Source organism: Doryrhamphus excisus, chromosome 19 (assembly GCF_030265055.1).
Source record: "Doryrhamphus excisus isolate RoL2022-K1 chromosome 19, RoL_Dexc_1.0, whole genome shotgun sequence".
Lineage (NCBI taxonomy): Eukaryota > Metazoa > Chordata > Actinopteri > Syngnathiformes > Syngnathidae > Doryrhamphus > Doryrhamphus excisus.
The window spans coordinates 13,837,596-13,860,000 of record NC_080484.1 but is presented as its reverse complement, the minus strand read 5'-3'; the positions used below and the strand labels follow the sequence as shown (position 1 = coordinate 13,860,000).

Genomic DNA, 22,405 nt, shown 5'->3' with positions numbered 1-22,405 from the left:
TTTCATTATTTCTATACTTGCAGTTATGTACAGTAATCCCTCATTTATAGTGGCTAATTGCTTCCAGAAATAAAGGATTTCATGTCAGTAAATGGAATATTTCTGTAGTTAGCGCATAGAAAACCTGTTTATGACTTTCTGAGTACAGCGTTACATTAACATTATTAGATCCCTGGAGAAATTAAATAACACCCCTATAGTCGCATGCACACAGCTATTATTCAGTGTTTACACCACATTGCAAATCGTATTATGCTGCAAGGACACGGGCAATCTACTCTCAAATTTATTTTTTCTAACCATAAAAAGCCAAAACTTACCACTTCCACATGGAATTGGAGAACTTTATTCCACCCTATGATGTGGGAACACCGTGGCTGATTTGATGTGTTCAGGTCAGTTCTCTGCCTGGTGGTTGGGGAACCCTGGTTTGGAACACAGCATGGAGGCTCGATTTTGGGTGTGTGGGGCTACAAAACATGTAATGAAATACTGGAAATGGGCTGCACGGTGGACAAGTGGTTAGCATATTGGAGTCAGGAGATGGAAAGAAGACCTGGGTTGGAATGCGTGCGTGTGTGTTTACTCCGGTTCCTCCACTTTCCTCCCACATTTCAAAACACGCATGCCACATTACTGGGGATAAGCGGCATAAAAATAATGGATAAGGAAATAAACGAGTAACCTTTTTTTTTACAGCCCCCATTTTGACACATTTGACACTTTTGTGTGAGGAGTAGAAGAGCCCCGTAGTGGGGGATCTTGGTCTATTCAGGCAGTACATGAAGTCCATTGACTTAGTGTGTACAGGCTGTGTTTGCATTTGCACAACAGCGTTGTAGGAGGTTCTGTTTGCACTGTGCAAATGCAGAATAAAATTTGGAGAAAAAAAAGTGTAAGTGTCATAAAGAGACTTTTGATGAGGATTAATAGGGTGATGCAGCATGATGACTAATCCTCTATAACACACACACACACATGCACCGCTGGCTCGTCTCTGTGAAGAGGAGTAAATAATCGACCTGGCTTAGTTTCACTTGGTACAGTCTGTGTGCTTTCATTGTGCAACCTTGCTTCTGGTAGAAACAGGACGGACCAGATGTGCCTTTACATTCCCGCTCTGGGATTAAGGTCACACCCTCCTCCCCACACTCCTCACTACTACTACACTCTTAAAAATGCTGGGTTAAAAACAACCCAATCTGGGTTGTTTTTCAACCCAACGCTGGTTAAATATAGGACCAACCTCGCGTTGGGTTATTTTAACCCAACAAGTTGGGTTGGTTCTCTTAACCCAACAATTGGGTTGTACATTGGGTTGTTCATATGACCCAACGCTGGGTTCATATTTACTACACGGCTGGGTTATTTCAACCCAGCAAGTTGGGTTGCCAATATACCATATATATATATATATATATATATATTTTTTATTTTTTTATTGTATGCTAATACTATTAATAATATATTACAATAATGACACCAATGTAACAATAAAATTTTTATTAAAATTCAACATTTCCAGAACATAAAAATATAACAACTCACAACATTTCCTTCACATATGAACAAATTATGTACAAAAAAATAACATTTTAAGAACGGGTGAGGGGGACAGCTATGAGAGAGTGATATATACATAGAACAAGAGGCTCTGTGAGCAGCAGCACAACCGAGTAGGTGATTCCACCATGTTAGCTCTGACCTACGATGAGAAAAGAAAAAAAGGTAAATATTTTGTAAGTATTTCTAGCAGTGCAGAGCAATTGTCATCAGCTCTCTACTGAAGCTATTTCAATATACGTATATTCTACAGGGAGAAGTATGACACCCATAAATTCAATGGCATGGTGGCATGGTGTTGTTCAACAATTTATTCAGGGGGTTTGGCCAGTCTTATGTTTGGTCTGTGGTTTATATGTCACACATCACTATGGAGTAACAACTTACACCAAGTTACAACTTGTAAGAATAGTGCTTCATGAAATGAGAAACACAGCCAAATGGTACGCTGTCACACATTCCACGAAATACAATCTTTTCAAGTAGCTCCTTTAAAACTGTGTAAGAGAACAACTGGAGTCATTTCACAATTCATTTACATTTTAATTTCTGTTGAAAGGTAAATTACTTACCAGCTTAACATCGATGAAGGCTCTCTTTGACTCCTGAATACTATCCCGGACCAATTTCCAGCCCTTTTTAAACACAGGCGGAGGGAGCAGGATGGGCAGCAGCGTCAGGGCGACTTCTCCCCTGGCATCTGTAGGACAATTATGGGTGTCATTACCAGATTGTTGAGAACATGAGTTTTAAATAATATAATATTACAATTTTAGATAAAACTGTCTTGTTTTCATTACTTTCAACTACTGTGCAGTGTTGTTGTATTGCAATCAACCCTAACATAATATTAAGAAAATGTCTCGATTATGTTTACTTGGTCTATTTTAAAACACAAAAACACACCCCAAACATTTTTTTTACCAATTGGGATCATAATGTGTACCATAGAGGGTTTGTCATCATTGTCTAGAGCAGTAGTGAGCTAACGTTTTGACTCGCAGGCTGATATAACAGCAATATATATTGGAATCACAAGATGGATCACACAAAATTTTGGGTATTGGTACAAGCTACAGTGACTGACCCACCGCCATTTCTTATGTATAGAACATATAGTAGGCACAGTAGCTACTGTAAAACAATACCCATAAAATGAAGGCATGAAGATGACTTACCTTTCAATCAGCCCCGGTAGCTGCCACTCAGTCAAATTTGGAACTGACAAACTCATCCATAGATGCTTTCCAGCGAACTGAAACATCACAAAGAGGGTCCATAAGAACAAACATACCATGAAATGAAATAAGATTCAGTAGTCCAAACGTATTCTCCACATTTATATGCGACTTACAAAACTGTCGTCGAATTCGCGCCCAAACTAGTTGAAACTGCTAAGTATACAGTGGACTATCGGTGGCTAACGGAAGCCCGCTAGCATGCAGCAGTCTAGCTTAAAAAAAAAACACCGGTTCATCAGCACGCTCGTATTAATTCACGAGATTCTTTAACTTGATATCACATAAAATGGCAAATTGACGAGATAACTGACGTTGTCCTCATAACTATCACACATAGTGCATGTCTCTTGTAACTTCAACAACATAGTTTGGTTCCTACATAGCTCGCCAGCGAATGTGTTCGCTTGCCACTTTTGGAGGGAATGGAAGTTTGCTAAGGTTACCGATCCATTCCTGAAGCTAGTACTCAACAGTGCTTCACGAACTTACATTTTAACAAGTTTATGAAGCTTTATATAATAATATAAAGTCAATTCTATGGTAAAACAATAGTGGGCATGTAACAAACCTTGCTCCGTGCTGAAATTCGTCTCCTCAGATGAAATGTGGGGTCCGAACGAAGTAAGTTTGTGGGCGGGGCTTTGTTGCTCGTGTTCAAAATTCTACCCAACGCTTTGGGTTGTCCAAAATAACCCAGCACAATATAATGGAAATCACAACCCAGCAGCAAATAACTCAGCACCCAACAGAAATAACCCAGCGAATTGGGTTCTCAGAATACCCAACTCAATAAAAATAACCCAATTAAATGACCCAACAGGCTCAACCCAGCGATTGGGTCAAAAAAATAACCCAGCATTTTTAAGAGTGTACTATTCCACTTTCCCGTCATATCTGCCGTACTTGTCCTCCGTGTTTGCAATCAACCTGAAAGTACAGACGACACAGAGCCCATCGGGTGAAATCCATTATTGATGCTGCTGACAATAAGAACGTCTCTGGCGCCCGGGCCAGTGACTCAACTCTTCTGACTAACACTTATGTCACCGAAGGAGAATTTGTCTTCTCTTCACAGAGGTCACATGAGAGGTAGAGCTGCTAGAAGCGACACCAAGGACACAAACCACCATCGCGCTTTGTTCTCCTTGCTGTGGTGGTATCAACCTTCATGTGTTTCGACTGGCAACGTCTTAACACGACACAACATGCACCAAAAGCCCTGCAATTGGACCAAATATACATCAATAAAGTCATGGATGGTGTCAAACATCAGCTGACTGAACATTAAAAAGCATAATGACAAAAATGTGATGGAGACCATAGAACAGGAAATGGAATATCTGCATGATGTTGGTTAATCTAGTGAAGCTGAGCGAGCATGGAAAAAAGTGTGATGAAAACCATAGAACGGGAAAGTGACAGGAGCAGTTACCCACATGCTCAGTAGAAAATGGCTACCTAGCAACCACAAACAATAAGAGTAATGGCCAAGAAAGAGACTCACCTGACTCACGTGAGTACAGCATGAAAGGCAACGCTAGAGGGACGCATGGTGCGAGTTCGAGCTTAGGCCACTTGACCACCGCCATCTGCTGCTGCTGAGTCTTTGTCTGTGTTGCCATGGAGACAAGCGCAAACAAAGAAAAGGTATTTGTGTTATTTAGTTCCCATGCCAAGCCTGACAAAGCCCAAGTGGGAAGGTACAGACATACAGTACAGGTGTGTAGCAAATAGACCCTAATGTATCATATGCATAACTTGGCTTGTGCCAATATTTATATTAATTTTAATAATAATAGTTCGCAAGGCTCAGCATTGTTCTGAGCAACAACAGGCCTCTCTGCTCCTTATGGGATGCCTGCAGGGAATTATATTAAAATTATATTATTTAGGTATTTTTTTATTATTCTAAAAATATAGTTTTAAGAATTTTGGGACAATTATGGTTATTAGAAATATGAGGTAGTAACCTTTTCATGAAACTTCAAAACAATTCTAAAAGTAGATGTATAAGAAATACAATAAATAGTTAAAAAATTACTTTGAATATACACGTTTCTTTAAATGTTTCAAAAATAAATTTATAAGTTTTATTTATTTTAATTTTGTACCGATTATTACTTTGTAAAATTATGTTTTTGTATTTAATTATATTTGTAGACATTTTTTTTTAAATCCCATTATTTAGTAGACGTGACCAATATTTGTTTTGGTTTATGTCGCTTCCTCCCAAATACATTTATAATTTTTATTTAATTTAATTTTGTACCGATTATTACTTTGTAAAATTATTTTTTTGTATTTAATTATATTTGTAAACATTTTTTAAAAATCCTATTCTTTAGTAGACGTGACCAATATGTTTTGGTTTATGTCGCTTCCTCCCAAATATAATTATAATTTTTATTTATTTTAATTTTGTAATTTTTTAATTATTACTTTGTAAAATTATTTTTTTGCATTTAATTATATTTGTAAAAAAAATTTTTTAATCCTATTATTTAGTAGCCGTGACCAATATTTGTTTTGGTTTATGTCGCTTCCTCCCATCATTTCCTGTTCAGTGCTTTTATTGTGTAACATCTGTTTCCTGCTCGGTGCTTCATGCATGAAGCTTTTTAAAGCAGTACATAAATATGACCTGGGGTCAAGCGTGGAACACCTGCGAGTAAGGCCGATGCCGTATGCAGAGGAACAGGAAACAACGGAGGAGGACAGGAAGAGGAAATGAACTATGTCTTAGTTTGACCTGCACTTCAGTGACGTCCTTGTGTCGTGCGGTTCACTTCATTGCTCATGTGCGTACGTCTGTGCTGCACACACACACACACACACACACACACACGTCAGATGGCTCCTATGAACAGACTGTTTATTTTTGGCTGCCGTTGTGTCTAATTTGGGCAGGAAGTTGTAGGCTGGCTAATTGTGTTGCGTTTAGGGCCGTGCCAGAGGGTGTGTTTGCCAGCAGGCGGACACCAGAGAGACATTTCCACTAATTGGCACCCTGCGCACAACACAGACAAGGCTATTGATTATTAATACAACGTGACAGCCTTTCACCTGATTGACAAGCACTTGGAGACTCCGCTGTGGCATTTCCTGTGTGTTTTAGCCAGCCCTCCACAATGACTGGGACCATAAAGGCAGCGTGAACAGAAACTACGAGCACAACAATATAACAGTGGACATATCATTTAAGATGCACAGCATTTAAGATGCACAGCAAAGCCTGGTAAAAGACCATTAAAACATCTGATTAAACATTTTGACATGATGATCCGGAGTACTATTGCTGCCAGGCGCACCACCAGGGTTGCAGCCACTCTGGAATTATTGGCGCATACTTGAGGCAACATGTGACGCTTTTTTTTTTTTTTTTTTTATAAGACAATGTCTCAGCAGACCCCCGTGGCAACCCAGACGCCGACTCCAGCGAGTCTTTGAGTTGCAGTCCGGCCGGTCCTATTGTGTCTTTTGTGCGTTTGAACAGTGCCTGTTGTTAGGCAGGAAATGCTTGTGAAAGGAGAAGGACATTCATTCCATTAGGAGACAGGCTACTTTGGAGAAAAACAAAAAATGATACAAAAAAAAAAAAAAGTAATGGTTGCGAAGGAAGGCCAGGCAGCTGAGGACTGCAATACTACCCTGTCTTCCACTCAAGTGGACCACACTCACTGCAACATTTACACCACAGGTGTCACACTCAAGGCCCCGGGACTGGATTCAGACCGCCATATTTACTATGTTGAAAATTTGAAAATGAAAGTCGCTTTGGTTAGAGTCCGTTTTGGTTTGAGTCTGACCTGCTAACCCACACTGCTGACCATGCCAACACTCCCCGCCATTAATTTCCATATTTAGTGTTTTCTATGGGGAAGTTTGTTTTGGTTAGAATCAGTTTTGGTTTGAGTCAAACCTTCTGGAGCAGATTCATGATGCTAACCAAGGCACCACTTTAGATATAATCCTGTTCACACAGGAGCTGCTGTCAGCCACAACTCATGCCAGTCACTGGCACGCCCCACCATTCAGACATTTAGTGTTTTCTATGGGGAAGTTTGCTTTGGTTAGAATCCGTTTTGGTTTGAGTCGGACCTTCTGGAGCAGATTCATGATGCTAACCAAGGCACCACTTTAGATATAATCAGAGAAAATAGACGTCTTAGATGTAAATATTAGCGCAGAGAACACATATGCAGTAAATGTTCACACAGGAGCTGCTGTCAGCTACAACTCATGCCAGTCACTAGCACTGCTAACCCACACTGCTAACCATGCAAACACTCCCCAACATTAATTTCCATATTTAGTGTTTTCTATGGGGAAGTTTGCTTTGGTTAGAATCTGTTTTGGTTTGAGTCGGACCTTCTGGAGCAGATTCATGATGCTAACCAAGAACCCCTCCAAGTACGAAGAGAATGTGATCTAAAGCAATCATCTGAAACAGACTATTACAGTGTTCTATCTTAGCGTAGAGCGCAATGCTAACAGGCTCCTTGTGCTACTTCTGTCCAGGCCGGAGTCTGATCTCCTGGCTTCATGGTGGTCCGGCCAATGGTGGGTAATTTTAGATAGGATCCCGTCAAATTCCACAGAGGCTGTACCGTACGTAGGCGAGCAACCACTACTTTTTAATAACTGCCTGCACTTCATGCAAGAAGTGAAGTGAGATTGGAATCAGACGTGCGTGTAAACACACAGGAGAGGAAGCGCAAATGAGAGCATTGTGTAAAAAAAAAAAAAGTGGCATTTTATTCAAAGACCAATGCTGTGTCGCATTCACTGGGGGTTCCTAAATCTTAAGAGGAGCACAGGTGAGGCCGACAGCCCATGATGAGCGGCCCAGTGTGTGCTGGGGGCATCTGCTGCTGAGGGCACCGACAGCTGGGCCTGGAGGTCCACAGGAACAGCAAACTGTGGCAACTGAAGCCAAGCAGTCCCAACGTCTGCCCGCCCAAATACAGAAAAAGCAAGCTTATCCACTTCTAAGGCTCTTTTTTAGACGCGCTTGTGCCCCACCCTGAATACTCTCACCTTCCAGTTCAACTAAAGCACAAAATTCATTGGCCAAACAAAACACCCTATGCGTTGCTTACACACAAAGCATGCATTTTTATGGACTGCTTCATAACTCACCATGGGGCCAAAAAACAAGCAAGAAGCCAGAAAGCATTTTGTGGAGCTGTGGTATCTGGATGCCTGCGTGTCAGCAACAGGTCAAACATCAGGAGAACAAACACACACGGAGCAAACACTGCCTCAGAGATAGCCCGCCGGCATTCCCAGGCTAGGAATTCCAGCCTTTTCCATCTTCATGCAGGAACATACAGGGAGGGCTTGATCAGTAATGACGACTTTATTCCGCCTGGTTATCTTTGAAGCGGAACCAGATACTGTCAAACACCATCACAAGCCAAGCTTCACAGCTGCTTGGAGGAAGCTCACAACAGAAGTAGATAGTCGAGATCAGGAGTGAGCAAACTGTGGCCCGGGGGCCACATCCGGCCCGCTAAGTGTTTGAATACGGCCCCGCCCTTTCTTTCCAAAGTATTTCATTTAAACTTAACATACAAACTTTTGATGGTTTAAGTAGTCTTTTTATCAATTTTGTTATTTGATGTGGTCTGCTGTTTACAAAATGGTCCTGAAAAAAGGTACACAATTACATATAGCATGACACACAGATATAATAAATCCAGGTGGACTGTTACATGTAAAATATTTAGTATGGCCGCCCCGTCAATTTTGTTAAATCAATGCGGCCCGCGAGTCGCAGTTTGCCCACCCCTGGTCTACATAGAAAAAGTCGCATAATATTACACGCTGGTCGTTTCATCAGGTGCTAGTGGTGTCACCACCAGTTAACGCTTCCTGTCTTATTCTCATATCTTGACTTATAAAAGTCCACAATTTTTTTTAATTTTCCAACTATCCCACTTTTCATTTAGTAAATTTTCTTCTTGGAATTCTGACTTTATTCCCTTAATATTTTTTACTTTATTCTTGTATCATGACTTTTTCCGCAAACTAATTTTCCAACTTTATTCAATCATTGATTTGGTTTCTCCTAATAGTACAACTTCTACAATAATTGTATTTTAACTATTTTAACCAACGCCATTGGTCTCACTCTGTTCTCCTTTGTTCTATGAAGCATGGAGGTACCGAACCAATGCACAGCCTGTTTGGAGGCAAGAGGAGGGAAACAGACATGCAAAATTATCCAGTTAATTTACTGTGTGATTGATTCATTTATTATTATCCCAAGACCGTTTTTTTTCTGAATGAAATATCTGGTCACGTGACATTTAAATCCCGTCGCTACTTCCTCAAATTCTGAAATGAAACATTATAACGGAGGATGAGTTGAGCAACGCGTGACGTGGCGTGGAGTCAAAGAGTCACGTACGAAAGCGGAGATGACGTCATCGTTTATTGCACCGCCTGGCAGTGACTCACAGGAGCGTGCAGGAAGCCACGTCGGCGCCTTCGCTTCCTGTTCACGCGCGTCACATGTCACTTTTCGGCGGCGTGGAAAAAGGCGTCACTTCTCTGCTGATTTGGATATGCAGTATTTTTTTTTTATTACTTCAATCAGCATAGCAAAAAAAAGAGATGAAACAGAAGTGTGTGAGTTATTGATGATGATGATGATTAAAAATGGGGGGGGGGGGGGGGTAGCAGTCATTGAAGCACCAATGTGAGAAAAATGGAGGTGGTCTCGAGGGTTGTCGTAAAAACAATTGCCTGGGTCCAAAAGTCAGTCAAACTAAAAAAGCGCAAAGCCAGCAGAGTCCCCCCCCACCCCCCCCATTCCATCCCACAGTGCAAAGAACACCCCGTTTCTTTTTAAGGCAGCTGAAACTACAAACAACGCAATGGAAGATCCATGTGACAGAAAGAATCCATATCACAGTGAGTCCATGTCCAACCTCCATCTACAGTCCTCAAGGACCCCCCACCCCACCCCCCTCAAAATAGAAGCACGTACAATCACTTCTGTTTCTTTGTTTGTGAGGTCCAACAAGACATTCTTAGAAAAAGTTGAGAGTGACGTGCTGATAAAAGGCGATTCCTCCCAGAAGTTGTCCTCCCATCCTTTGGATGCAGCTGGAAGTCGCAAATGCCAAGTAAATTGCCAAAAATAAGAGCTGAAATTCGATTTAAACTGATTGCAAAGCAAAGAAACAAACATGGGGTTACATGAATGAATTGCATTCTACTCTTCTCCCGTGTTGTCATTCAGTCCAGGGCTGGTGGAACATTAAGATTTGTAGTTTGAGGTCAGCCAGGTGAGGCCCTCATAGAGTCCATCCCCGGATGTAGCACAGGAGGGCTGAACGTACCAGTTCCTGTCCCGGATCCGCGTCAGGCCCAGCTTCTCCTGGATCTCGTGGGGCTTCATGGCGTCGGGGAGGTCCTGCTTGTTGGCGAAGATGAGGATGATCGCGTCCCTCATCTCACGGTCGTTGATGATGCGGTGGAGCTCCTGGCGGGCCTCGTCGATCCGGTCCCTGTCGGCACAGTCCACCACGAAGATGAGGCCCTGGGTGCCGGTGTAGTAGTGTCTCCACAGGGGCCGGATCTTGTCCTGGCCGCCCACGTCCCACACATTGAACTTGACGTTCTTGTAGGTGACCGTCTCTACGTTGAAGCCCACCGTGGGGATGGTGGTGACCGACTGTCCCAGCTTCAGCTTGTACAGGATGGTGGTTTTGCCCGCCGCATCAAGTCCAAGCATTAGTATTCTCATCTCCTTGTTGCCAAAAATCTTTGACAGCATTTTCCCCATCTTGTTTGCTGGGCATAAATACTTTGTTGGATGGGGAAAAATGTACAATGGCGGTATAAAAATAAAAATATTATATGTGACCTGAGCAGGTGTGCGTTAGCAGCCCTTGTAGCAACAATCTAACCTGTTCCTTTCAAAATCAACATTTCCACAAAGACTATTAAACAGAAGCCAACTTGCAAGCACCTCCAGAGCCCTGAGCGGTAGTCAGGCCCAGTCCAAGCCCGGGCTTAGCACTTCCTCCTCGGCCGGTCGTCCACACTCGCCCGGGGGCCCGTTGGTGAAAATTCACCGCCGCAACACAAAGATTCAAAAATCCCCTCTTTCCGCTGAGGAAGGCCCGAAAAGGTCAGTGATTCATTCGACTTTCTCCTCTTCCCCCTTCTGTGACACAAGAACAGGGAGGGGTGGGTGTTATCAGGACCGAGGACAACTTTGTAGTCGAAAAAACAGCCCCTTTACGACTGGGAAAGACGGATCAAATCGTGTCTTTAGAATATGGTGGAAAAGACTCACGTCTGCGGCTATCGTTCCCCCCCGGTGCCCGGGCCGTTTCTCCCCCGCTCTCGATCTTCTCTTCGCCCCTCTCGCTCGCTCCCTCCCTCTAGCAGCCGTGGTGCTGTGTTACCGGAAAAGGTGCGGACTCAGAGCAGCCGCCACTTCCTCTACACCCCTGACATACGCACACACTGGTGCTGCCTTCAGATACACATGGCCGACTCGGACATCTGAGTTAATCATTCATAAAAGGCAAGCAAAATGATGCACTGACCCCATAAAACAACAACTGCGTTTAATACCGATGGGCCCATGTGTATGTGTAAAATAGATAATTATAATACTATAATATTATAAACATGTCTGCCACACAACTTACGTTAAAACCCAAACATCCGTGAGCATACAACTGGGACGGTAAAATGTCCTGACTTTGCGTTGTCCTCCAAGGCACCACACGCCATTTCGCATGCGCGCCGCTGCCCGCTTCATTGGCTCCCCGGGCGCCATATTGAGCTCTCAATTTGTATGTTTGACGGTGTTAAATGTCACGTCTGGTAAGACAAGTCGCCCATATTTATCATTTTGGGCAATCCTGTGAATTTCTAAACATTACAAGTCATGATGTTGTGCCCAGTGTGTGCATTTCTTTTTTTTTCAACTTACTTGTGTCATTCAAAGCATACGTTAATGACGTGGAGCGGGAGTGAAAAACTAGGGCGGAAATGGGCGGGAGGTGCTTCGTCACATTATAACGCTTATTAAAATATACATAATATAACTCAATCGAGCCCCAGTGCGTCAAAATTAGGTGTATTATCGAACACCCGGTTAACGTGCACATTTGTCAAGATTCTGTAGTTTAAATCAATAACATTTTACAGTACCGATCTGTGTCGAAAGTGCTGAAAACAACTGTACTAGCCAGGCTGTATTGACTGAGCATGCGCACGAGCTACCTCGTTTCTTCCCGTTTGAAGAAAGGATGGTCGTCGAAGCCCGCCGCGCTGTTGTCACTTATTACATATAAAGTGACCAGGAAAAGACGCTCAAGGTTGACGAAAATATTTGATGGAAGATTCTGGTAAGATCGCCACCCTTATAGTTGTGGTAATGGATTTAACGGAAACTGTGTGATGGCCGTGCTAGCTAAAATGTCCCACGTTAGCTAGCAAGCTAACTAATTCCTAGTAGCGGCGGGTCCTGACTATTTACTGGATGGCTTGCAGGAAAATGGCGTATTCCGAACACGTTGTAGTCCTCGTAGACAAGAGAAGGTCAACGGCATTTTAAGAAGCCCAATCGCCGTTTAGTAAGCTTCCTCGGCTTATTACGCCAATTTTCAATGGAACTTGATTACATTTTACACAAATTCCACCTCGCCTTCACTTAGCAGCGGCGGTTGTTCCAGGAAGTAGACGCTAGACAAGGCCTAACTTGGGGTTGAACTTTGACTTTGCAAACAACTATAAACCAGAAAAATAGTATTGGCAATGTTCAATGCTAATTAAAATTAAATTAAACAAATACGTTATAATTGACCAAATTAACACCCCACATTCTGCAACATATATTGAGTTTTTTCTGCATGCTTTCTTCACTTAATATAATTAACTCGACTTGTACTGTTTAATTACAGTAGGCCTTCATCCCTCACAAGACCCTAATACTGGAATGCTGGAATCAGAGTCCCCTGCTATGGCAAGCAACGGCGAAGCTTACCCCCCTGTTCTGAGCCAAGCTGCTGACTGGACTGTGGGGCATGTTGCCCCGGATGCACTTGCTAGCATCGCACCACCTGAGGATGTGGCGGCAGGAGCACCACCACCACCGCCCCCTCCTCCACCACCTCCTCCTCCTCAGGAGATTGGATCCGTGGAGAAGGGTGTGGAGCAGTTTCAGATTACCAGCACTCCGGTCTACCACGAGGAGCAGCCGCCACCTCCGCCTCTGCCGCCGCAACCCCCAGAACACGGCGACCAGCTCCCAGAACACAACACAGAGTCCATGGAGACTCAGCAGCAAAGCCAGGAAGTGGCTAATCAAGGTAAACCACCATGCATGCCATGCTTACCCATTCTGGTTGAGTGCAAACTGGTACATCACAGCATCCTGTTGAATTCCTATAGGTGGCGCTGAGGCAATGCAAGCCACTGAGGATGGCATGGAGCTGGAAGAAGCCCCCAAAGATGCAAGCCAAGACCCCGCTGTCCCTGCTATGCTCGCTGCTCCTGTAGAACCAGAACTCCCCAGTGAGTTTGAAAGGCTCCTCAAAGGATGCGAAGACAGCCCGGAAGACTTCAATGCTTGGGTCTACCTGCTGCAATATGTAGAGCAAGAGGTAGGGGGAAACCACACGCATGCATTGCCAAGTGAAAGTGCTGTAACGCCACACTTCTTCTTTTTTTTTTTTTAGAATATACTGGAAGCTGTGAGAAAGTCATTTGATGTCTTCCTGCTGCGCTATCCATACTGTTACGGCTACTGGAAGAAGTACGCTGACATAGAGAAAAAACATGGCAATATACATGTGGCTGAAGAGGTAAGAACGTGTGTCTTAATTCATCAAGTGAGGATAGTCTTTGTGTTAACACCAAAGTCCTAATGTGTTTTCATGACAGGTGTACAGGCGAGGCTTGCAGGCCATCCCGCTCAGTGTGGACCTGTGGCTGCACTACATGACCTACATCAAGGAAAACTCTGATACAACCGACCCGGAGACAGAGGGACGAATTAGAGCGTGCGTAGAGGACTTAAAATCCACATTCCAAAGGTCAAGACAAGCGCAGAAAGAACATTTTTGTTTCTTTCATCCACCAGGGCCTACGAACACGCTGTGCTCGCCGCCGGAACAGACTTTCGGTCCGATCGTCTCTGGGAGTCCTTCATCACCTGGGAGACGGAACAGGGAAAACTTGGCAACGTCACGGCCATCTATGATCGCATCCTGGCCATCCCGACACAGCTCTACTCGCAGCACTTGCAAAAGTACGGAACAAGTCATTTTTAAATCTGTGTTTAAAATGCTCTCTTGTAAATAGGAATCCTTTTGTGCGCCCAGGTTCAAAGATCACATACAGACCAACCACCCCAAACACTTCCTGTCCGAGGAGGAGTTCGTCCAGCTGAGGCTGGAGCTCTCCAAAGCCAACCTAGCATCCATGGTGAGAGAGGATGGAGAAACACCCGCCCCCCAGGAGGAGCTACCGCCTGGCACAGAGGACCTTGCCGACCCCGCCAAGGTACGAATGTGGTCGGGAATCCCTGCAAAGGGAAGCGTGAAGACAAACATGAAATACTTTCTGGAGTTAAATGGAGGTTGCCTGTTCTCCACCATGAAATAGCTACAAAGATTTGCTCAGGTTTGAAGAGTTGTCTTTATGTCGGCAGCAAAGCCAAAGACAGCCAGGGGGGATTCAAGCTGGCATCCAGTCAGGGACACTCGCCCTTAAACTAAAAGGAACAACTGAGGCCCATTGACCCCCAGCACCTGCACCTAGAGGTTGATATGCAGGGTGCACATATACGCCCCCCCCCTGCAGGCCTCTTGTCTCTGGTGATGTAAATCTATGGCTGCAGGACCAGCAGCTATTACATCATGTGGATCATGAGATCTTTGTCAGGCTCCCGTGGCTTTGCTGACCACACGTCTCCTTCTTTGTGTTTCCGTGTAGAGAGTGACAGAGATCGAGAACATGCGTCACAAGGTGATCGAGGCTCGGCAAGAAGTGTTCAACCACAACGAACACGAAGTCAGCAAGCGCTGGGCTTTTGAGGAAGGGGTAAGCTTTCATTTTCACTCGCACACGTATCACTCCATGACTTGCATATCAGTCTGACAGTGGTCTGTGATCCCGTTTTTAGATTAAGAGGCCATACTTCCACGTCAAAGCCCTGGAGAAGACCCAGCTGAACAACTGGAGGGAGTACCTGGACTTTGAGATGGAGAATGGCACCCCGGAGCGCGTGGTGGTTCTCTTTGAACGATGCCTCATCGCTTGTGCTCTCTATGAAGAGTTCTGGATCAAGGTATCAAGCCGTTTTCTCTCCCAAACGCTCCACTTCTACTCTCGCTGCTTCCCTGCACTCCCCCCGCACCATCGATGACAATCACATGGAGTAAAAAAAAACGTCCTGCACTCTTTGCGTGTAACGTTGATATGTGACTGTATCTGTTGTATTAGGGGATGGCCAGCTTGCCACACAAGATTTGACTGCAGCATTTGCCAACTACTACGTTGCATCTTCTTCGTCTCCCACTACCTTACAGAATCTTATCTAATTGGTTCCATGAAGGTGCTGATGGGTTTACACAGAAAAATTCTAAGAACGATCTTGTCAATGAAGACATTTCAGCCGGTCGGAGGATGGGAAATGTAAATGGCCATCTTGTCTTCCCCCCTCTGTCTTTCTCTCTCATCTTTCCTGTCCTCTGCTGCCTGTCCTTCCCACTTTGTCTTTTTTCACGCTCAAGTATGCCAAATATCTAGAGAACTACAGCACCGATGGCGTGAGACACGTCTACAGGAAAGCGTGCAGCGTCCACCTGCCAAGGAAGCCTGTCATCCACCTGCTGTGGGCTGCCTTTGAGGAGCAGCAGGGTGAGCAAAAAAAAAAGCCGCAGAGGCAAACATACACTAGTGTAGTACTTGAACTTGACTCACATTTTTTCTGCTGCAGGCAACGTGGAGGAGGCTAGGAACATCCTAAAGTCCCTGGAGGCGGTGATTCCCAGCCTGGCCATGGTGCGTCTACGGCGGGTCAGCCTGGAGCGTCGGCGTGGCAACCTGGAGGAAGCGGAGGAGCTCCTGAAAGAGGCCATGGAGTCATCGAAGACCGCCACAGAGACGTCGTTCTACGCAATGAAGTTGGCCAGGATGTTTGTCAAAGTGCAGAAGAGCCTGAGCAAGGCCAAGAAGGTGCTGCTGGATGCCATTGAGCGAGACCAGGTGGGTTATTTCAGTTTTTTGTTGAACCTTTCTTCATGATTAAACTCTATGTGGGAGTCAAAATTAATTTATGGCAGGCCGCCACAACTAAATGGCTGTATCGGAAACACTGTCATGTAAAAAATGTATTTATTAAGCCCAGAAAGCAAGGCAAGATGACTTCTATGAAGTTGGAAATTCCATATTCTTTCATTTAATGTGCTGCCAAAAACACTACCAGACGAGTCCAAGACTGTACCTCAACCTGCTGGAGCTGGAGTACAGCGGGGACGTGACGCAGAATGAGCCCGACATCTTGGCGTGCTTCGACAGAGCCCTGAAGAGCCCCATGGAGCTGGAATCGCGTCTCCTCTTCGCCCAGCGCAAAGTGGAGTTCCTGGAAGACTTTGGCAGCGACATCAACGCGTGAGTTGTTTGCAAGCGCCATGTTTGAAACCCTTACGACACCTTTGAGGCCGGACCGGGTCTCACTGTCATCCTTCCCGCACATTCCAGGCTGGTGGCCGCATACAACGAACACCAGAACCTCCAGAAAGAAGTGGAGGCGTTAAAAACAAAGGCGGAGAACGGCTATGACAGGTGGGTCAAGCTTTCTAACGATGCTTAAGTTCAAGATGCACATCTCCAATGAATTTGCTATCTGTGTCATCAGCTCTCAGGAACCAGACGCCAAGCGTCAGCGCATGGATGATGACGAAGCTGCGGCGGCGGCCGCCGCTGCTGCAGCAACAGACATGACAGGCACCAACTCTGCTTACAATTACAACTGGTACCAGGTGGGTATTCATGCTCCTATATGAGAACAATATCTTTTAGTTTTTGCATGCTAACATGTTTTGTTTTTTTTTAGCAACAGTATGGTGCTTGGGGCCAAAACTCCTGGAGTCAGTACAACCAGTATGCCCAGTATAACCAGTACTACCCTCCCCCTCCTACATGATGGACGCGACCCGACCTCCAATGGAGACTGAGCAAAGCGTGCCTCGGTGACCTCATTGGAGAGACGTGTGTGTCTAGCTATTCAAATTTAAAACAAATGCTGATGTCAAGTTTTGTCCTCTGCTTTGAATTGAGATAATTATATCAAAACATCGTAGCCCCTTTTTTGGGATGACATGCATGTTTGTAAAATAAAGCTTACTTGTTCCTGCGTATGCTCAGCTTCACGACCGGAAGGCTTAGCTTTTCCATTGTCCTGGTGGTTCTCGTTCAATTTGAAGAATTTGTAATAGCTCACGATTGTTTCAATGAAGCCCAGAATGAAGAGTTCCCGTTTTATCTTTTCTGACTTGATTTCATAATAAAGAGAATGATATCCTCATGTGACCCTCTTATATTTCACATTTAAATGAATGGATGTTGGTATATATGTGCCCTGGGATTGGCTGGTGACCAGTCCAGGGTGTACCCCACCTCTTGCCCGAAGACTCTCCTGCGACCCTCGTGAGGATAAGCGGTAGAAAATGAATGACATTTGTACTAATACAAAAATCACAATGTGAAAAAAGTAGTGCTTTCGATTTTATGACCTGCAAGCGAATTTGTATCGTTTACATTAAGAGAATTGAATCACCTCGCCATACTAGTATTAAGATTGCTTAATCGCCTCACAATATAACAAAACAGTTGGATGCTAAGTTAATAGATTTTTAATAATTTAAAAGATTAAAAGATGTTTTTAATTACACATTAGCTCAACCCCTAAGAAAAAATGGCTGCCACTGTACGCCAAATACCATTATATCAGGAGATGGGCGTGGCTACGTCGTTCACAGCGTCTGACGTAAATTGACACATGCGCAGTATCACCCCTTAAACAGCCCTTTCTATGCTGCGCGTCTAACGACTAGCATCAAACGAGGTAAGGCCTGGACGAACAAAGTGGCTAAAAGCTGTTTTAATTGATCGTTCCGTCATATTTATCTATTGTTTAACTACCTAAAACGCCATTTAACGCCATACTTTAACCTTAAACTGAACGCGCGGTTGATAAGTTGTGTTTTTCCGGGGCATTTCCTTTCCGCGTGTGGCATGCAGCTAGCTTAGCAATAGCTTCCCAGGAGGAACAGCTCCAGTTATCACATTGATACCGACTTTTCAAATGTTCCGGAGTAACTATAACACGTTGGGGTTGTTGGTGGAGTTTTTGCTTCATTGAATTGTATAATGTTCCGGATTGAAAAAATATTCAATGGCGAGTGATAGTTAGCAGCATGAGTAGACAATTCTGACGTCAAAGGGTAATTTCCACCCAATTAATAATGGCTGTTTTGTGGTAGCATCAACATGCAGCTCTTCTTGCGTGCCCAGAACACCCACACCCTTGAGGTGACAGGACAAGAGACTGTGGGCCAGATCAAGGTAAAACTTAATATTACTAAGTCATATTTACCTTTTACTAATAGTTCTTCCTCCTCTTGTAGGCTCATGTCCAGACTCTGGAGGGTCTCTTGGTGGAGGATCAGGTTCTGTTGCTTGCAGGCTGCCCATTGGAGGACGATGCTTCCCTGGTGTCATGCGGCATCTCCGAGCACTGCACCTTGGAGGTAGCTGGCAGACTGCTGGGAGGTGAGTTGTAGTTTTACAATGAACACGACATATTTGCATAATTTGTCAATCTTAAGAGCCTCTTCATGTCAAATAGGTAAGGTCCACGGATCTCTTGCCCGTGCTGGAAAAGTCAGGGGACAGACCCCCAAGGTGAGTGATTTAGTGCGTCCTTTTGTGCGCATTAATGAGTTTAACACACGTTTCCCCTCCCTGTTTTTACTCAGGTGGACAAGCAGGAGAAGAAGAAAAAGAAGACAGGCCGTGCCAAGCGCCGCATCCAGTACAACCGGCGCTTTGTCAATGTGGTGCCCACCTTTGGAAAGAAGAAGGGACCCAACGCCAACTCCTAAAGTGCGTCCACGTGCCTCCCCACCCACCCAAAAAGCAATCAGCACCCAATTCAAGTCAAAATGTTTTTGTTCTTTCAATAAAACATTTAAACTTGGGACAAGATGAGCATGTTTTAAGTGTTTATTCATACAAAGATTATACACACATGAGCCACTTCATTAGGTGCACATGCATATGTTCCACCTTTGCAAAGACAATGCTCTATTTTACTTGTTTCCTGTGTTGACTTTGCACTACTGTGTTCTAAGGCGCTCTTTGTCAAATGTAGACCATCAAAATAAAAGCTCTCTGAAGGTACAATTTGACAAAACATTTTCGGGGGATGAGAGAGTGTTTAATTTTAACGAGCTGATTTTTTTTCCCCTCATTTGTCAGAACCACCTAGTTCATCAAGAAAACCCTAAAAAACCGTTACATGCAGAGTGAAATATAATTCAACCTGTGAAATGCTCGATGGCAAGCGTACCTACCGGTTTCATCCCCACAGTGTTCAAACCTCAATGTTCTTATGAATATGAATGGAAGGAAAAGCACTTGTCTGTGAAAAAGGATATATTTATCCAAACAATGGAAAACAATGCACAAGAAACCAAAGATCCATTATAGTTCCAAAGGAGGTAAACATTGACCCTCAGAAACAAACGTAAGACCATGAGAAAAAAAAAAAACACTGCAAAAGGTGCTGCAACTTTTAACGTTACCGATGTTTTATCCGTTAATCCACGGCCACCAGCTCCACCTCAAAGATCAGCTTGGCGTTGGGTGGGATTCTGGTAGAAATTCAAGTTAAAGAGAAAGCAAATAATAGAACAATGACATGGATGTATTCATTATTGGGATTGGAGCATAGCGCTAATGCAAGATGCATTTCCACAGCATTTCAGTCCAGCTTCTGAAGTTGTGAGGGGTGAGTGATTATTATGACCAAAAAAAAAGGATACTTGGAATCTGGCAGGCCCTTCTTCCCGTAGGCCCACTCGGGTTCTATCTCCAAGCGGGCCGTCTCACCTTTGCTCATGGTCATAATACCCTCATCCCACTGAGGAAGCATGAAAAGGTCTCCCGTTACCAAAGACACAAGTTTGGACGTAGAAAGAGACAAAGAGAAAGAAAACGGGAATGCCGTACTCCTCGGATGACTCTGCCCATGCCCACTTTGAAGCTCAGCGGCTTTGTTTGCTTCTTCTTTCTGGCCCCTGCAGAGGAGATGGGAAAAACACACAAAAAAACCTCCATCATTCATTGAAAGTCACCATGACAGACTCCAAACCACAAGTTGGAATTCCCAACGCGGGGAAAATAACTAAAATCTAAAATTACACCAATCTCACCACACTTTGCTTTTCCGTGATGCCATCACAGGAGGGCGCCGATGATAGCAAAATTAATGGTAAATGGTCCTTCACTTTTATAGCGCTTTTCCATCTCCCCATCTTCCATCTACTCAAAGCACTCAAAGAGGTCAAGTGTGTTGATAACCACAGAACAGGACATGAAATTTATTGATTACAACATAGCGGGAGCGTGGCTCTGTCCTGGCTGCTCAGCACAACATGGCCAAAGTCAGCATCTTATTAGTGCAAAACCTCAGAATTTTACAGCTTAAAGAGAAGACTATTGTCATTTCGGAGGTATGGCTCCATCATTGGTTGTGGTGCAAACATACGTACATCCATGCATCATCTGCCAGGGCATCAATGCTGCCAGTGGTTGTTGTCCTACCTGCGGGAATGTTGGTGTCAAAGACAGTTCCATCCTCTAGCGTTCCCGTGTACCAGCAGCTGACGGTGTCTCCTTTCTTTGGGAAGTTTGTCTTGTCGCCCTTCTTCAACACTGACTTAGTGAACTTGGGTGGACCCTTTGACAAAATTAGAACTCAAGTGTTTTAGTTTGTTTACAAAATATGTGAACAAGGAACCCGGAAGTTGTGACTCAGGCTACCTCGTCCACCACTTCCGCTTTGACCTCTTTTGGCTTCTCGTCAATTTTGACAGCTTTCACCTGCGCTGTCACTTCTTCCACTGGTTCTGTGCCTTTAAACCGCTAAGTAAAACAAACATTATTCATTCAGGCTTTGCTTTTGACACCAAATACTGCATTGCTGTGACGTCACTTACTTTGCTAGCAAACAGCTCGTTGTAAGCAACGACGAGCTGTTCTTTCTTTGCAGTTTTCGCCACATTCTTGATATTTCCCAACAGTTTGTGCTCGTTGAGGAACTAAACACACAATTGGAATGTTGTCAACATTCAATCTAATGAGTATGAACCACTCATTCATTTTTATTAATAAAACACTTCCGTAATTTCCGCCTCGTTTGATGCTACACTGTGTGTCAAGCTAACACTGACGCACATGTAGGCAGCTTCCCGTCAAACTGCGTGATTATAAACGAATAAACACACTTTTAAACGATCTGTGCTACACATACCGAGTGTGCGGCATTGTCCTGAATGAACTTTATGATGTCTTTCTTGGGCAAATCGTCACTTTTGAGCTGCTCATCGCTCCATTCCCGTGCTGGCTCGTCCGCCATTTTAAGTGGACAGACGATGAACTCTGACCTGATTGTTCATTTAAAAACCCAACAACAAATGACTCGGATACAATGTTGTTTTGGTAATTTATTATACGCATATCAACATCGTTAAATTATAATATTTATTGATAAATAACAAAATCAAATTAACGACGTGTTTTTAAAAATAAGGATAAGGGCGAGTCACTTCCGGCTGCTCCATAATGTGTGCTGCCATCTGGTGGCTAAACCGTGTCATTTTATTTACATTCACGTGATCCACCTGTCAATTTACAAGTGAATAAAATAACCAACACAACACTTTTGGCAACACTCTTGATATTTCCCCAACAATTCGTGCTCACCGAGGAACTAAGACGCAATGGGAATGTTGCCAACATTCACTCTCCATGAACAAATCATGCATGTTTATTAATAAAATACTACCGGAAGTTCCGTCTCGTTTGCTTTAAGCTAACACTGACCAACATGGAGGCAGCTTCCCGTCAAACTACGCGACTAAAAACGAACACACGCACTTAAAAAAATATGCACTACACAAACAATGTGTGAAATTGTCCTGAATGAACTTTATGTCGGTCTTTGCTCATCCTTCCTACCTGGTGCTAACAGACAAACAGAGACCACTGAAGTGTATGTCAATCAATCACACATCAGGCAGAAGGGGGCGGGACAACCGCATAGAACACAAACTATAGTCTTGGTGTCAGTACAAATGAGTAAATACACACATTGTATTTAAATACACACTGTGTATTTACTTATGTACAGTACATAAAATTATAAAAAACTAAATCAGTGTACAAGGAACACATAATACACATAAACACATTGGATCCATACCCAGAGATGGTTGGTTCAATTCCCCATTTGAAGTCAAACTACAGATGTACTCTTCCTTTCATTCTACCTGTTAGCG

General features: G+C 43.9%; 4 protein-coding genes and 1 long non-coding RNA gene across 5 annotated transcripts; 2 read left to right on the top strand and 3 right to left on the bottom strand.

Moving 5' to 3' along the window:
* Positions 1-1,461: 1,461 nt before the first annotated feature.
* Positions 1,462-3,430, bottom strand: LOC131107270 (uncharacterized). The gene is made up of 4 exons (XR_009120231.1): positions 3,373-3,430; positions 2,742-2,818; positions 2,136-2,263; positions 1,462-1,705 (listed from the first exon to the last, which is right to left on the bottom strand). It is a non-coding gene; the product is annotated as an uncharacterized LOC131107270 (long non-coding RNA).
* A 5,604-nt stretch (positions 3,431-9,034) lies between these two features.
* arf6a (ADP-ribosylation factor 6a) lies at positions 9,035-11,282 on the bottom strand. Its single transcript, XM_058057225.1, has 2 exons — positions 11,116-11,282; positions 9,035-10,983 (listed from the first exon to the last, which is right to left on the bottom strand). The coding sequence occupies exon 2, from the start codon at positions 10,597-10,599 to the stop codon at positions 10,072-10,074; it is 528 nt and encodes a 175-aa protein (XP_057913208.1). The 5' UTR covers positions 10,600-10,983; positions 11,116-11,282; the 3' UTR covers positions 9,035-10,071.
* A 738-nt stretch (positions 11,283-12,020) lies between these two features.
* prpf39 (PRP39 pre-mRNA processing factor 39 homolog (yeast)) lies at positions 12,021-17,367 on the top strand. The gene is made up of 15 exons (XM_058057223.1): positions 12,021-12,181; positions 12,737-13,144; positions 13,227-13,438; positions 13,514-13,639; positions 13,719-13,837; positions 13,918-14,085; positions 14,159-14,339; positions 14,772-14,879; positions 14,962-15,126; positions 15,572-15,698; positions 15,778-16,046; positions 16,267-16,451; positions 16,542-16,625; positions 16,699-16,822; positions 16,897-17,367. The coding sequence occupies exons 1-15, from the start codon at positions 12,169-12,171 to the stop codon at positions 16,984-16,986; spliced, it is 2,379 nt and encodes a 792-aa protein (XP_057913206.1). The 5' UTR covers positions 12,021-12,168; the 3' UTR covers positions 16,987-17,367.
* A 454-nt stretch (positions 17,368-17,821) lies between these two features.
* On the top strand, positions 17,822-19,049 carry faua (FAU ubiquitin like and ribosomal protein S30 fusion a). The gene is made up of 5 exons (XM_058056624.1): positions 17,822-17,907; positions 18,326-18,407; positions 18,470-18,614; positions 18,691-18,746; positions 18,821-19,049. Exons 2-5 carry the CDS (start codon positions 18,333-18,335, stop codon positions 18,944-18,946), a joined length of 402 nt encoding a protein of 133 aa, XP_057912607.1. The 5' UTR covers positions 17,822-17,907; positions 18,326-18,332; the 3' UTR covers positions 18,947-19,049.
* Positions 19,050-19,053: 4 nt separating this feature from the next.
* Positions 19,054-21,504, bottom strand: fkbp3 (FKBP prolyl isomerase 3). The gene is made up of 7 exons (XM_058056623.1): positions 21,379-21,504; positions 21,065-21,166; positions 20,889-20,990; positions 20,670-20,805; positions 20,076-20,143; positions 19,889-19,986; positions 19,054-19,717 (listed from the first exon to the last, which is right to left on the bottom strand). Exons 1-7 carry the CDS (start codon positions 21,481-21,483, stop codon positions 19,663-19,665), a joined length of 666 nt encoding a protein of 221 aa, XP_057912606.1. The 5' UTR covers positions 21,484-21,504; the 3' UTR covers positions 19,054-19,662.
* Between the last annotated feature and the right edge of the window lie 901 nt (positions 21,505-22,405).

Coding starts and splice junctions, on each gene's coding strand:
- arf6a (XM_058057225.1), bottom strand. CDS start 10,599: ATGGGGAAAATGCTGTCAAAGATTTTTGGCAACAAGGAGATGAGAATA.
- prpf39 (XM_058057223.1), top strand. Junction 13,439..13,513: donor TGCAATATGTAGAGCAAGAG/GTAGGGGGAAAC, acceptor TTTTTTTTTTAG/AATATACTGGAAGCTGTGAG. Junction 16,626..16,698: donor GCGGAGAACGGCTATGACAG/GTGGGTCAAGCT, acceptor CTGTGTCATCAG/CTCTCAGGAACCAGACGCCA.
- faua (XM_058056624.1), top strand. CDS start 18,333: ATGCAGCTCTTCTTGCGTGCCCAGAACACCCACACCCTTGAGGTGACA. Junction 18,408..18,469: donor AGACTGTGGGCCAGATCAAG/GTAAAACTTAAT, acceptor CTCCTCTTGTAG/GCTCATGTCCAGACTCTGGA. Junction 18,615..18,690: donor AGCTGGCAGACTGCTGGGAG/GTGAGTTGTAGT, acceptor CATGTCAAATAG/GTAAGGTCCACGGATCTCTT.
- fkbp3 (XM_058056623.1), bottom strand. CDS start 21,483: ATGGCGGACGAGCCAGCACGGGAATGGAGCGATGAGCAGCTCAAAAGT. Junction 20,991..21,064: donor ACGAGCTGTTTGCTAGCAAA/GTAAGTGACGTC, acceptor TGTTTTACTTAG/CGGTTTAAAGGCACAGAACC. Junction 20,806..20,888: donor AAGCGGAAGTGGTGGACGAG/GTAGCCTGAGTC, acceptor ATTTTGTCAAAG/GGTCCACCCAAGTTCACTAA.